General features: G+C 29.6%; 1 protein-coding gene across 1 annotated transcript in view; it reads right to left on the reverse strand.

Annotated features, from left to right (window-relative positions):
- The window catches only part of LOC112032371 (linoleate 13S-lipoxygenase 3-1, chloroplastic), a 30917-nt gene that overhangs the window by 3435 nt on the left and 12482 nt on the right, over positions 1 to 15000 (reverse strand). Inside the window, exons 3-7 of the mRNA XM_065763828.1 lie at positions 13211 to 13447; positions 6486 to 6751; positions 5562 to 5799; positions 4916 to 5215; positions 3215 to 3300 (exon numbers count right to left, since the gene is read on the reverse strand). Coding sequence (XP_065619900.1) covers positions 3215 to 3300; positions 4916 to 5215; positions 5562 to 5799; positions 6486 to 6751; positions 13211 to 13447 — 1127 coding nt within the window. The remainder of the gene's footprint in view (positions 1 to 3214; positions 3301 to 4915; positions 5216 to 5561; positions 5800 to 6485; positions 6752 to 13210; positions 13448 to 15000) is intronic.

The following is a 15000-nucleotide window of genomic DNA, read 5'->3' on the forward strand; positions in this document are numbered from 1 at the left end:
GGGCTCATTACAATCAGGTCTTGGGTGAATAGGTGATAATGTTTATAGGTTAAACCACCCCGCCTCACCCCCCCCCCCCCCCGCCTTTTGCCTTTTTTTTTTTTTTTTTTGAGATGCAAAAATGGGCCACCAAATAGGCCATTGCCTACTACCTAACCTAGTAGCCCGATGGCCCACGGGGTTAACGGGCTTCCTGGCTTGTTATTAAGGCCCATGGGTAGCTCACTAGCCCAATGGGTCAAGCCGTGGGCTAGTTTTTATGTCCATGGATGCTCGATGGGCTAGCTCAGTAGCCCAACCTGTTGGCCCAACCAATTGCCTAACCTAATAACTTAGAATTCATAACAAAAATATATATGAGGAGTGTGAAGGATTGATCTTGAGATATTATAAATGATTTTCTTAAGAAAATTCCCAAAACCACTAAGATAATTAAAGTGGTTGTGTTAAACTTAATTTACTAAATATATAATTTTCTAGTAGTCTACCAACTTTGAATTAAAAGTGGTTGAAATTTCTTTTATTAAAGATAATAATAAAAAACCATTTAAAGCCTTAATAATAAAAAAAGTAAATAGGTTTTCATGAACAAAACAAAAAATTAAATAGATTTGACCATAAAAAATTATAATTAAGTATTCAATTATTTGATTCTTTCCTTAAAAAAATAAATTGATTATTCCCTTATAAAAAATTGATTTTTTCATTATAAAAAATAATGAAATAAGTTGCTAATATAAGCCCATGGGTAGTCTATTAGGCCCAACCCACTAAAGATAAAATGAGCACTGCCCATGGGCTGAGGTTTTCTCTAGGGGTGTGCATGGGTAGGGTTGAGTCGGGTTATGGGGATTTTTTGACTCAATCCACCATGGTGGGTTAAAAAAAAAATTGACCCAACCCAACCCACATGGGTCGGGTTGAATCCATGAGTTGGACAATTTTTTTTTATTACTATTATTATTAAATTGAGTAGAAAAAAAATATAAATATAAATATATTAAAAAAATCCAAAGATTGGTATTAATGCAACTTCTTAAAAGCAAACAATACTAATGACTAAACAACCATAGCAATTTACTAGGGTTCATGTGAAATAATTAGCTTTTATATAGGATAGGAAGAGTTGGTTATTTAAAAAAATTTATTAATTATATAATATATATTAAATATATGGGTGGGTCGGGTTGAGTTTGGCGGGTTTGGAATTTTATAACCCGAACCCAACCCAACTAGCTATCAAAAAAATTTTTGTAACCCAACTCAATCCACCAAGCCCTAAAAACAACCTAACCCCCTGGGTTGGGTTAGGTTGGGTCGGTTTTGATGGGTTGGCTACACACTCCTAGTTTTCTCTTTCGACTTAGCTTGACTTAGCCCATTTACTAGTTAATAGCCCACTATATGTATGACCTAGCCCATTGATGACCCTGCAGCAAAGTTAGTAAATAAGATTTTGGACTTACGTTTTATTAATACCTCTTTTTACAATTGCTTATAGCTCACCTCATTCACTTAACATTGATAGACAATTTTCTATCAGTGAAAATTAATTTAAGGGTTTCAATTGGATTGGATTTCTATTGATCCCTTTTCTTGGGCTTCTTAATTAGAGGTGAGGAAAGAATATGTAAAAATCACTTTTACATATATATATATATATATATGTAAAGAGAGAGAGAGAGAGAGGATGATAATTATTATTTTTTCTTATATAAAAGTGGTTTTCTATATATATTTGATAGGACCCACTTTATATATACTTTTTTTTTTCTTTTAGAAAATTTTAATTATTCTACAACTTTTGAGACTTTTTAATATGTTCAGGGAGAGGGACGGGCGAGAGCGGCACTAGATGTAATTCAAGGGGTTCATTCCCCCGACTCATATGTATACATATATATTTACAATTAAAAATATTTTTACACATCCTAATTACAGACTAACTTTAATATTTTTTACTTAATTCTCTAACTTTATAACTAATTTTTTTACAAATAACATTATAGCAATATATATATATATATATTAATGCACATATAGACATACACTCACATGCATATATATATATATATATATTGTATTAAAATATAAACTTATAATAAAATTTAAAAAAAAAAAAAAAAAAACGCAGAATTCTAAGACACTCACTATTTACTCTTAATGTCAAAAATATTGAGATGTTCAGATAGAGAAGAAAATGAGATGAGATTTAACTCATTTAAGAATTTGATTGTTAAGTAAACACTTAGTGCATTATTTATTAGTATAGATACTGTGTGGCTATATAAGTAATAATTTATACACTACAAGTAGCTTGAAATTTGTCATTTAGTTTAAAATATTTTTATAAACAAGTAACATAAATAATGATAACTGATAAAATAAAACGTTATACAAACTTAACAAATAAAATAAATTCATATCTATTTACATTGACAATAAACAATGAAGCTAATACATGAAAATATTAGAATGAAATTGTAAACTTCAATATTTTACGAGTTTTTTTTTTTTTTTTTGGGTCGAAAACTTGATATTTCAATTTTTTTTTTTTAAATTTAAGTTTCTAAACTACCTCTTAAAAATTTCTAGTACGCCCTNTTCTCTAACTTTATAACTAATTTTTTTTATAAAATGATAATAATGCACACACATGTACAAACCTTTTGTATTTTCTGATTATTATAAATTATATTATATTTATATTGTACATGCACACATTTACATACATCGCAATTCAAACAAATAACATTATAGCAATATATATATATATATATTAATGCACATATCAGACATACACTCACATGCATATATATATATATATATATATGTATTAAAATATAAACTTATAATAAAATTTAAAAAAAAAAAAAAAAAAACGCAGAATTCTAAGACACTCACTATTTACTCTTAATGTCAAAATATTGAGATGTTCAGATAGAGAAGAAAATGAGATGAGATTTAACTCATTTAAGAATTTGATTAGTTAAGTAAACACTTAGTGCATTATTTTATGTATAGATTCTGTGGCTTATGTCAGGGGTGTTGGTTGATTGGTAGTTTTAGAACCCTTTTAGAATATTTTGGAGGCCTTAGGCCTAGACCTTGCGCTTGCCACGGGTATAAAAATCCAAAAGAGGGAAAAACTAAAGGCATATTTTAAATGAGAAAAATGAAATGTAATAATGACGAAAGCTGATCCTATATTTACCTTTAGCCTTTCTACGCTTAGAGGGTTTATGCCTGCAAGTGCTTGCCGACCAAACTCATCATCTCGTAAGCAGCAAGACGCGTCCACTGAAATTGAAGCTAACTTCGTTAGATAAGTTGTTAAGATGTCATTGAGTTCAAAATTAATTTATGGATTTATTATTATTTGTTTTTGAGAATAATTTTTATGGATTTATTTATCCTTCTTTTCTAATACATATGTCAATAACTTTAGCAACAGATAAAGAGAAGCGACAGCCGATACATTTACAATATTTTCACAACAAATTTTAAGTGGTAAATTGTTATTAGTTCTAATTTAAATCCATCACTTAAATTACTTTTTTGCTCATTATTAATAGTTAACAATAACATAATACTTAATATTTTCAAGTGAAAATATTTTTCAGAAATAAAAATATGTTCAGGTGTTTGGTCACATTACAAAAAATACTTAAGAAAATATTTTAAGGTGTTTGCCTGTGTTCCTGAAAATCTTCTAGAAAACGCATTCTCTCACATTTTCTCAGCTTCTAAACAAATATTATAATAGGAAATCCAAATATATAAACCAAAAAAAAAAAAAAAAATAATCAATCTTTCTCAAAAATAAGTAGAGAGAGAGAGAGAGAGAGAGAGAGAGAGAGAGAATCATTTTCTGTTTGACAAAATTTTTCGGTCAATCCAAACAATCCTTGTGGTATAAAATATTTTCCGTATTCATTTTACATCCAAAACAAACAAAGCCTTAGGTGTCACTAGATTAGATTAGTTGTAAAAGAAATAGCAATGTAAACTTATATAGTAAACACATAAAAAGTGTTGTACACTTTTTACAAATACATGTTACATTATTGTACATATTTTGTGTGTTTACGATGTAAATTTACATTATGAGTACAATGTAAACTTATAAAAATGCATAAAAGAATTTTAAGTTGTGTTACCTCTCTTATAACAACTTTTAACTGGGTATCTAGGGAAGAAAAGCTTAGAACGAAGCTTTCTATGTAAGAATTAACCCCATATATATTATCTTCAAATCATTAACTAAGTCCAAGCAGAAGAAACACAAGAAAGAATCAAATTGATGCTTACTGGAGATAGTCATAGGAGGGTCAAATTTGTAGGGTTCAATGTAGTCTTGGACTTTTTCAATAATCTTAGCCAATGGAGACTTCTCAGAGAGAGAGAGAGAGAGAGAGAGAGAGAGAGAGAGAGAGAGAAAGAGAGAGAGAGAGAGAGAGAGAGAAAATCATTTTCCGTTTGACAAAATTTTTTGGTCAATCCAAACAATCCTTGTGGTATAAAATATTTTCCGTATTCATTTTACATCCAAAACAAACAAAGCCTTAGGTGTCACTAGATTAGATTAGTTGTAAAAGAAATAGCAATGTAAACTTATATAGTAAACACATAAAAAGTGTTGTACACTTTTTGCAAATACATGTTACATTATTGTACATATTTTGTGTGTTTACGATGTAAATTTACATTATGAGTACAATGTAAACTTATAAAAATGCATAAAAGAATTTTAAGTTGTGTTACCTCTCTTATAACAACTTTTAACTGGGTATCTAGGGAAGAAAAGCTTAGAACGAAGCTTTCTATGTAAGAATTAACCCCATATATATTATCTTCAAATCATTAACTAAGTCCAAGCAGAGGAAACACAACAAAGAATCAAATTGATGCTTACTGGAGATAGTCATAGGAGGGTCAAATTTGTAGGGTTCAATGTAGTCTTGGACTTTTTCAATAATCTTAGCCAATGGAGACTTCATTTCAGGCGAAGATCTCTTTTTATAGAGACCATTGATGTCAGAAAACCTCTCAAAAGCATCTCTGTCTGCAATGGAGGCTAAGTATGGAACAAAATTTCTGCGCATCCCCTTCTGCCTTCCTACCTCAAAATCTTCTTTCTTACATCTTTCCATCCCGTCATCTCTGGGCACATATATTTGCATGGGCTCTTGCACCGGCGACTCCGCAAATATATCTGGACAACCCAAAATTAAAGTTAGTTATAAAGCATGGAAAACAAAGGATCTCGTACCATAATCATGCTAAAATAGTTGTATAACATTATTATTATTATTTTTTAATTATTAAGGAAAAGTAGCAACTAGAAAGTCACTTTTGTTGTATCATAAAAAAACGTAACTTTGTTCTCAAAAAAAGAAAAGAGGAAACCCTATAACTTCAGGTACAATTGTGGTTTCATTGTGCGAGTCTCATATTTGAACTGATCATATAGTTCATACTTAATTTAGTAGAGCTAGCTGAGAATCATGCCCAAAACATTAAGATAGGGTAAGTGCTTTTCTTTTTTAAATCAGACTCACCAGTATTCGTAGGAGGACGTCCAGTTCGACATCTTCTAGGATGTGGGTTCTTTTCGCCTCCAAGTGTTGGCCTTGCATATTCAATTCCCTTATCTGGATTTCCTAGGTCATTGTACATGTCATAGTCATATATTCTATCAGAAAATACCCTAAGCCCTTTTCCATTACCACTCAGTTGTCGTAGTTCCTCTTCTCTTAGCTCCTTTAGTCCTGCGGGTGTCTCCCAAGGTAAATATGGCTGCTCAAACATAATCAAATGGCAAAGTTACTTCCACTTATATAAGCTCTTGCTTTTATTCTACCTGAAAATTTGTTATGCGTAAGACCATGCACCAGAATTTAAAGAATTAATGAGAAATTTAGCAAAGGCAGTTCTTTTTTTGTGTTTTGCGGCAATTGTTTCGGTAAGAGAGTGCTGAACAAGAAAGAGACTTCAAGCCCCGGCATTGGTTTAGGGGAATTCAGGCTTCTCTTATCGGGGACTTTCGGTAAGAGAGAGTTTTTTGGGTGTTTTTGGGATTTGCAATTTGTGAAAGTTCTTTTATGCTAAATTTGTAATCTCTTTACTTTTAGTGAAACTTTCTCCCTCCATCTCTAGCCATCTCACCCGTGGACAAGCTTAAAACCGAACCACATATTTACATGAAATGTGGATGAATACAATCTACACATTTTCTACAGAAAAAAGTCTTGTCATATTTGTAAAATGGTGTTTATCCTGACACGCATTCATTCGTGCTTCTCTGAGTCCTACCATTAGCCGACAAACCCACACCCCCTAGTCATTTACGAAGCTTATAGACTTTTTTTCAGTTCTCAAAAAATGATGAAAGAAAATGAATAAGATAGCTTTTAGAACAATATATGAGAAATGATATGTCTCATTAAAAATACTGAATTAACTGTATGGAATGGAAAGTTTACCTTGTCAGAAAAAAAGATCCTTTTATGTGCAATAATGTTTTCTGGTTGGACCCAAGAGTTGCAAGAAAAACGAACTACCCCTTCAATAATGACGCTTTCCAAGAAGAGTTCCTTCTCATATCTGTTAACTACAGTGATCGCTCCAGGCACCCCAAAAGTTGAATCCACCACAAACTGAACTTTGAAAGTAGCTGACTGCGCACCAATTGTTAGGTTTTTGGAGCAGTCTAGTATGGTTTTCTTGCTCCTTTTTGGCGCCATTGTCCCTTCATCATTTAAAAAAAAAAAAAAAAAAGATATAAACTAGGAAATTGGAATTTCGGCTAACTTTTTTTAGGGTTTAATTTATTTGTTTATATAAATTTTTATAAAAACTTCAAAGCTAATAAGTTAAAAGACAAAATTCATCCCATCATTCTAGTAAAAAAAAAGTTAGGTATAGGATTCTCAGCATAATCATCTCTAGAATACAATGAAATCCTTGATTAATATGTTTATTTAATCTCGTTTGCACAATTCAAAATAGATTTTAATTACTCCCTCTTTGAGCTTTGTAGTTTAATTAACATTTTAAAAAAATTAACAAAGACGTTCAATGTTTAAATTATCCCTCCCTCAATTATCAAATTATCATTTAAAAAATAATTTATTAATTAAGAAAAAAACAATATTTATTTATTATGTTGATGCAATACAAAAATGGGATTCATGGAACAAGTAGATGAAGAACACTTATTAAGGGAAGAAAGCAAAATGGTTGAGAGCCTCAAAGCAAGGGCAGAAATAAAGAGAAAGAAAGTAAAAGAAGGAATACCATGCTAAATATGCACTAAACGGTGTGCACAACTAGCACAATGTGACTAGTAAAATAATTTTTTAAAAAAATACATATCGAATTGCATTAAAAAAGGCCACATTTAACCATTTTTAAAAAAAAAAAAAAAAATCCAAATCAGAAATAGGAAAACCTTGTGTGAGTTTTTCATGCTAAATGCACGAAGTAGATCTTTTCTTTTTCTTTTTTTCCTAAGTATAAATGGGTTCAATCTTCAGATCTAAACCCACAAAAGAGGATGGATATCATCGGCCAAGGAGGCCATTTGTGGGTGAGATAAATCTTAATATCGCATATGGATCATTGCACAATGAATTAATTATTGGAAAAAGTTAACAGATGCCCTAAAAGTATTGGTTTAGAAACTATTATTAGAAATTTTTCATGGAAAAATAAAAAAGTAACTAAATTTTTTACATCTTCTTAAATATTTCTCTATAAAGGTGATATTAACAAATTTCCGTAAGAACATCCGTCAACTGGACTCTTAATTATCTCATAAGACATGTTTTGGTAGTAAGACATAATGTTATCGTTTAATGACCATATAGTAAACCTTTAGCCAGTATCTTGGGGTCACCCGCATGAGACTCCTCCCTGTAATAACCTAGTATGTATGAGAGTATGGGATGAGAGGATTGTACACACTCGAAGGAATAATTAAATACTAAAAGATGTCTCAATACCCTTATTTCTAAAATAAATAAATAATAATAATAAGCACGTATCAATTAAGAAAGAAATGATTCCAAAATTAATAAATCTTATGTTGTTGGTTAGAGCCCCAAAAAGAGAAATGATGGAATAGTATATGTGACCATCAAGTAAAGTTAATTTAAAAATAATTATTTACATAAGAAATATAATATAAGTGTAAATTACCATTTATTTTTATACGTAGCTAGTATAATCATTATTATGCTCAACTTTCTTAATAATCTTAAATAATTTCAAAGGAAAAAAGGTCTTGACACCCCTTGAACATTGGGGTAGTTGCATTTACACTACATGAACTTTTATTTTAGCCAATTTTGTACATAAACTTTTGTACAAAACCATTATGGGGAAAAATATTAAGCTGAAGGGGTCATATTGCAACAACATAAAAGTGATTTTTTTTTTTTTTTTACCCTTTTTTTTTCTAGGTATGATTTTTCTTTTTTAATTAATTTGGATGATTGCCTTTTTGTTGGTTATTTGTCAATTTTTTTTGTTTCAATTGGACATCAATTTTTAATAAGGGCTTATGAGTAAATTTATACAAACTCATTTTTTTTCTTCATCCCTCCACTTTTCCACCCCCAACCAAATACAAATGAAGAAAACTAAAAATATTTTTTATCCTCCCACTTTTCCATCTCTTCCTATTTTCCATTGTCCAACTAATCCTTAAATATTAATTTTTTAATACCTCAGCTTGCTTAATTAATTTCTTATTTTAAAAAAACTTGCTTAATTATTAATGGTATCTTTTTCCTCTCCCTTATTAATAACTGTAATAAATGATCTCTCTCTCTCTCTCTCTCTCTCTCTCTCTGAAATTTCTTAATTTTAGTTTTATATTAAAATAGTCTCTAACTCATGCAATGAACAAGAAAATTCAACAAAAATATTTATATAAGGAATATATTTAATGAATAAGTATAAATAAAGAAAGAATAAAATTAGAGATTTTGTATGATTAAAAAAAAAAAAAACTGGTCTAATTTAATTAGAAGTTGTTTGGAGGCAATCAAACATAATTAATTCAATCATATTTATTTTTGGGTTGCTTTATCAAAAGAATAACGCTAGAGATACAAACTATTTTACAAAAATTTTTACAAACTGCTGATGTGGTAAGTGATTATTGGTCAATGAAAAAGTGATATTAATAGTATGCCTAGATGAAAACCAATAAGAGATTAGTTACATCAACATTTTGTAAAAATGCTGTAAAATTGTTTGTGACTGTAGCATTACTCTTATAAAAAAAGATTATGAATCTTAAAAAAATAAAACTAACATAGTTTAGCATTTTTGTAACTCTTAAAACGTTTTAAGATTGAATTTGATGTTTTTTTTTTTTTTTTTTTTTTTTTTATAAAATTAGAGATTTTGTATGATTAAAAAAAAAAAAAAAACTGGTCTAATTTAATTAGAAGTTGTTTGGAGACAATCAAACATAATTAATTCAATCATATTTATTTTTGGGTTGCTTTATCAAAAGAATAATGCTAGAGATACAAACTATTTTACAAAAATTTTTACAAACTGCTGATGTGGTAAGTGATTATTGGTCAATGAAAAAGTGATATTAATAGTATGCCTAGATGAAAACCAATAAGAGGTTAGCTACATCAACATTTTGTAAAAATACTGTAAAATTGTTTGTAACTGTAGCATTACTCTTATAAAAGAATATTATGAATCTTAAAAAAATAAAACTAACATAGTTTAGCATTTTTGTAACTCTTAAAACGTTTTAAGATTGAATTTGATGTTTTTTTTTTTTTTTTAAAGATTGAATTTGATCATTAAGGTAGTTACTAATAAGAGTTTATTATGATTGTGTATATATGATATTATTATGATATGAGAAGATTACAATGGAGTGTAAATATAGATTTTTTTTTTTAATACTTTGATTAACATAAATATAGAAAATTTTAATTATAGAAAATTTAAACTCCATTAATAGATACTACCTCGTCCCATATTGTTGGTCTTGTATTCCATTTACGAAATCCCAAAATGTTGTCGTGTTTTTAAAATTAAAAGCATCTAATTTACTAACTTTTCTATTATGTTCCTATTTTATTTTAAGGAGGATTTAAAATTTTTGGTTTTCTAAACAAGACTAACAATTTATTTGAAAACTTATACCTTTTAATATAAGAGACAAGACAAAAAATAATGCTCACTTAAAAAACTAGGTTTTCAAAAAAGGACCAACAATTTAAGACAGTAGAGTAATAATGTGCAAAATTGTGAGAAATTCAAAATTATTGGCATAATATTATGAGGCCACCTAAAAGTCAAACATATTATTTGACTACATCTCAATCTTTTACTGTCAAAACAACTCTTCTATCTACATACTTCTTTGTCTTTGTCTTATATCTTATTTAATGAACATACTAAGTGTCAAAGAAGTTTAATTATTATCTTAAGACATTAAAATAAGAATTAAATGCAATTGTAAAGTTGTGTTGAGGGGTTATATGAACTGATAGAATGACATTTAAAGCTTATATCATGTTTATAGAAGTGGTTAAATTTCAGTTAGGATCTGCATGATAAAGATTTTACAAAACTAAATTCCCTTATCCAATATATATATATATATATATATATATTTTCCCGTATCTAATGACAAGCATATATATATATATATATATACTGCTTATTACCATAGGTGTTGAAGCACGATCTTCTATAACAAGAAAGGCAGAGCCAAGGTGGGAGCAATTGCTCCCCCTGACAAATCAAAATCAAGCCTGATGCTATTACTCCCCCACTTACAAAAGCTTTTTACCACTTTCACATTTTTACTTTCCCTTTTTTACTTTTTCTCACTTTTTTAATTCAATGTTTGAGCATGAATTTTTTTTTTTTTTTTTTTTTTTTAAAACTCTCATACACAACCCTTGTCTTTCACATTTTTACTTTCCCTTTTTTACTTTTTCTCACTTTTTTAATTCAATGTTTGAGCATGAATTTTTTTTTTTTTTTTTTTTTTTTAAAACTCTCATACACAACCATTGAGAGGTATTGCAATTGGGTATTGCAACTGATCTCAATTCCCTTATACCTTTTTATGTAGGAGACAAGACAAAAATGTTGTTCCCTTAAAAAGCTAAGTTTTCGAAACATTACCAACAATTTAAGACGAAGAGAACATTTATTAGAATAATGATATGAAAATTTGTAAGGCATCCAAAATTTAGTGGCATAATATTATGAGGCCACCTAAAAGTCAAGCTTTTATTTGACTAAATCTCAATCTTTTACTCTCAACACGACTCTTCTATCTACATACCACTTCATCTTCATCTTATCTCAAATTTAATGAGCACACTAAGTGTGCATTTGGCATTGATTATTTTCGTCAGTTTATTTTACTATTCAGATTATTTTTTCTATTATTTATGGGTCTCATTGCACTTTTTGGTATTATTCATGGGTCCTACTGTATTATTTTAGCTAATTTTTACATTTATCTATAGCACTTTCAGCAAAAAGTTTTCAATTTCAGCTAAAACTTATATCATGTTTATAGAATGGTTTAAATTTCAATTAGGATTTGCATGATATAGATTTTACAAAACTAAATTCCCTTATCTAATTTAGATTTGCATGATATAGGTTTTCAATTAGGATTTGCATGATATTGCACTTGGGTCTTGCAACTAATCTCAATTCTCTTATATCTTTTTATGTAGGAGACAAGACAAAAAATGATATTCCTTTAAAAAATTAGGTTTTCCAAACATGAGTAACAGTTTGGAACAGATGGAAAATTTATTAGAATAATGATGTGGAAAATTGTGAGGCATCCAAAATCTAGTGGCATAATATCATGAGGCCACCTAAAACTCAAGCTTATGATTTGACTAAATCTCAATCTTTTACTCTCAACGCGATTCTTCTATCTACATTCCTCTTCATCTTCATCTTATCTCTTATTTAATGAGCACACTAAGTGTCATAGAAGTTTAATTCTTATCTTAAGACATTAAAATAAGAATTAAATGCAATTGTGAAGTTTGTTGAAGGGTTATATGGATTATTATATTATTTTCTATTTATTTTTGTTAATGTTGATTAATATTTTTGAATTAATTTTGCTTCAAATCTTGTATTTTAATTTTGCCCCCAACTAAAATATTGATTCCATCATTGATAATATGCATATTGATTTTCCTATGAACATCAATTTTTGATCTCCGCCAAAAAGAGTAATTCACATGTTTTAATTCATGAATTATAACATGTGAATTACTTGATCAAGATCCCAATCTGTTTAATAACAAATATATAATTAAACATATCTAAGTTGCCCTTTTCGGAGCATGTAGGAGTGGCAATTTATGTTCGCATGTCGGGTTCATGTCATGTCAATTCATGAGTATTCGACTACATAGGTCAACATTAATCCGACATATTTATTAAACGGGTCAAGATTTCTCAACCCTAACACAACCCATTTATTAAACGGGTCAATCGTGTCGACTTGTTTATCAAATTTTATCAAAATGAAGAAAAAATATTATGAAAAACAAAAAAATAAATATTTTTAATATAAAATTCAGAACTAACGAGTAATTGTATCACAAATAATCATTCAAAACTAAAGCATATCCTAATATCACAAATAATCAATCACAATATGTCAAAGAAAATAAATCACAACAACTAATATGTTTATATACCTAGAGTTTGAAGGGTATATTGATAAAATGTCATTTAATTAAGTAGGTCAGACGGGTCAAACGGGTTCTATGTGTTCAACACTAACCCAACCTATTTATTAAACGGGTCAGCCGTGTCAACCCGAATATAACACGAACCCGTTAAGCCTCAACCCATAACCTGCTAATTTCGTGTCGTGTCGTGTCGTGTCGTGTCGAGTTCGCGGATCGTGTAAAATTTTGCCACCCCTAGGAGCATGTATGCTTTTGAAGAGGATAACAATTGACTTCTATCAAAAATTAACATATAAATAAGAACTCTCAAAGTTCCCTTCTGTTCATGGTTTTTATAAGACATCCCACCTTTTTATTATAAAAAATTTAAATTTAGTTTAATTAATCTAGTCCAACTTGACTAAGATTTAAATATAATTAAACTTGAGTGGACTAATTAATTCACTTTTAAGTTAATTAAATAAGAAAAGTAAACAGCTTACTTGGATCAATTTCAGTGCTAAGAAGTTGTAGAATCAAAGGCCACTGAGTAGAATTACTAAAAGCATCAAACAAATGAAGCACCATCTCCTTTACATCTTCGGTCCTGTCATATCTCACATTCACAAGAGCATTCACCTTATATGTCAGCTTCTCAGAAGAAATATCGTCTCCAATAGATTGGTTCTCACGATTGACAGTCGCCATAGCTTTTCTCTTCACCCTCTGTTGTGGCAACTCTCTCTTACATGGAAAAAGATATGAAGGGTAAGAAGAAAGCACTGTTTGTTGTTGATAAATAAGATAGACAAGACGAGGAATAGGTTTAGACCAACCCAAAATTTCCTTAGCCATTCTCTCTCTCAAGGGTGGTAAAAATTGTTTCTTGCAACTGATTGTGTTTACTTGGCTATATTTATAGACGAAGGATGATGTGCTCATAAAATTTTAGAATTTTTTAAAATGGAAGATTTTTATTATTTATTTATATAGAAGTAATGAATAGAAATCTTATCTTCTTCTTTTTTTTTTTTTTTTGGTTAGAAACAAAACACACATAAAGGAGAAATCTTATCTTTTACTCTCAATGTTCCTAAACTATTATGATATTTTTTTTTCTCACAAAGTAACCAAAGATAAAAATAGAAAAACAAAACAAATGAGTAGTTGGTATTTGTTTTTTAGAGTTGGTTCAGATTTTTTTTTGAGACCATATGCCTAAAACAATACTAATCTAGATTTTAATACCGCAATCTGGATTCTAGTTGCCCAAAAAAACAAGAAGCCCCCTAGATTCTGGAGATTCCAAAGAAAAGAAAAGGTAATACGTGGCAATGTAGTTGGTGGCTGCACCTTTATCTTTAACTACGTTTGGCAAGACAGTACGGGTCTAACCCTCTATGATACAAATATGTGTTCGAAGTTGGCAACATAACAGGTCCAGTGCACCAGACGATTACATCAAAGCTTAACTTTAAATCTTTGCCTATCAGTGAACATTCAATGTTTTACTATTTTTTAATTCTTTTTTTTGGGGGGTGCGGGATGTACACATTTGATAATAATCGTAATCACTACATAGTACCAACCATCCTTATTTTCTTTTTTAAAAGATACTTTTTTCTTAACAAAAATTTTTACATATAAAATTTAAATCTTAGAGTTTCAATGTTTTTGCCCACTAAACTCGATACTATACGGACATGTGTTTAAATTGGTCACATATCTACAAAGCAACAGGTGTGCGTGATCCCACTATCATATAAATTGAATTACCATAAAATTAGAGAATAGTGGAGAGATATTACCTTGATGATACTTTAAATTAATCTCATGACAAGAAGCATATACCCCCAATTCATATACATTTTTAGATGGCAGGGTTGAGGCGTGAACTAAGTCACTATCTTGAGATGATACACGCGTCTACGGAGTTTCCGGTGCAATAGACTAAACATTATCTGTGCCACCCTGGGGATACAACAACTCAGCCACCTTTGCTAATTATCCTCACAAGTCTACACCACTTGTAGAATAGGAAGCTCTCAATAGTACTTTTCTTTTACCCATAAATATAGTATATGCAAAGATATATTATTTTCATGAAACTAGGATTTTTGACTCAGCAAATATGTAAAGAGTTTTATCTTTTACATACTAAAGATAAAATTGTGCCCATTGATTTTCACGTACTAAAACCGGACATGTTGGCTGCAACTTTGAATTATATAAAATCAATAACTATAAACAGAAATAACTTGCTTTTAGAGGTCAAAACATTTTAAAGCAATAA

Source organism: Quercus suber, unplaced genomic scaffold, assembly GCF_002906115.3.
Source record: "Quercus suber isolate HL8 unplaced genomic scaffold, Cork oak 2.0 scaffold_527, whole genome shotgun sequence".
NCBI lineage: Eukaryota > Viridiplantae > Streptophyta > Magnoliopsida > Fagales > Fagaceae > Quercus > Quercus suber.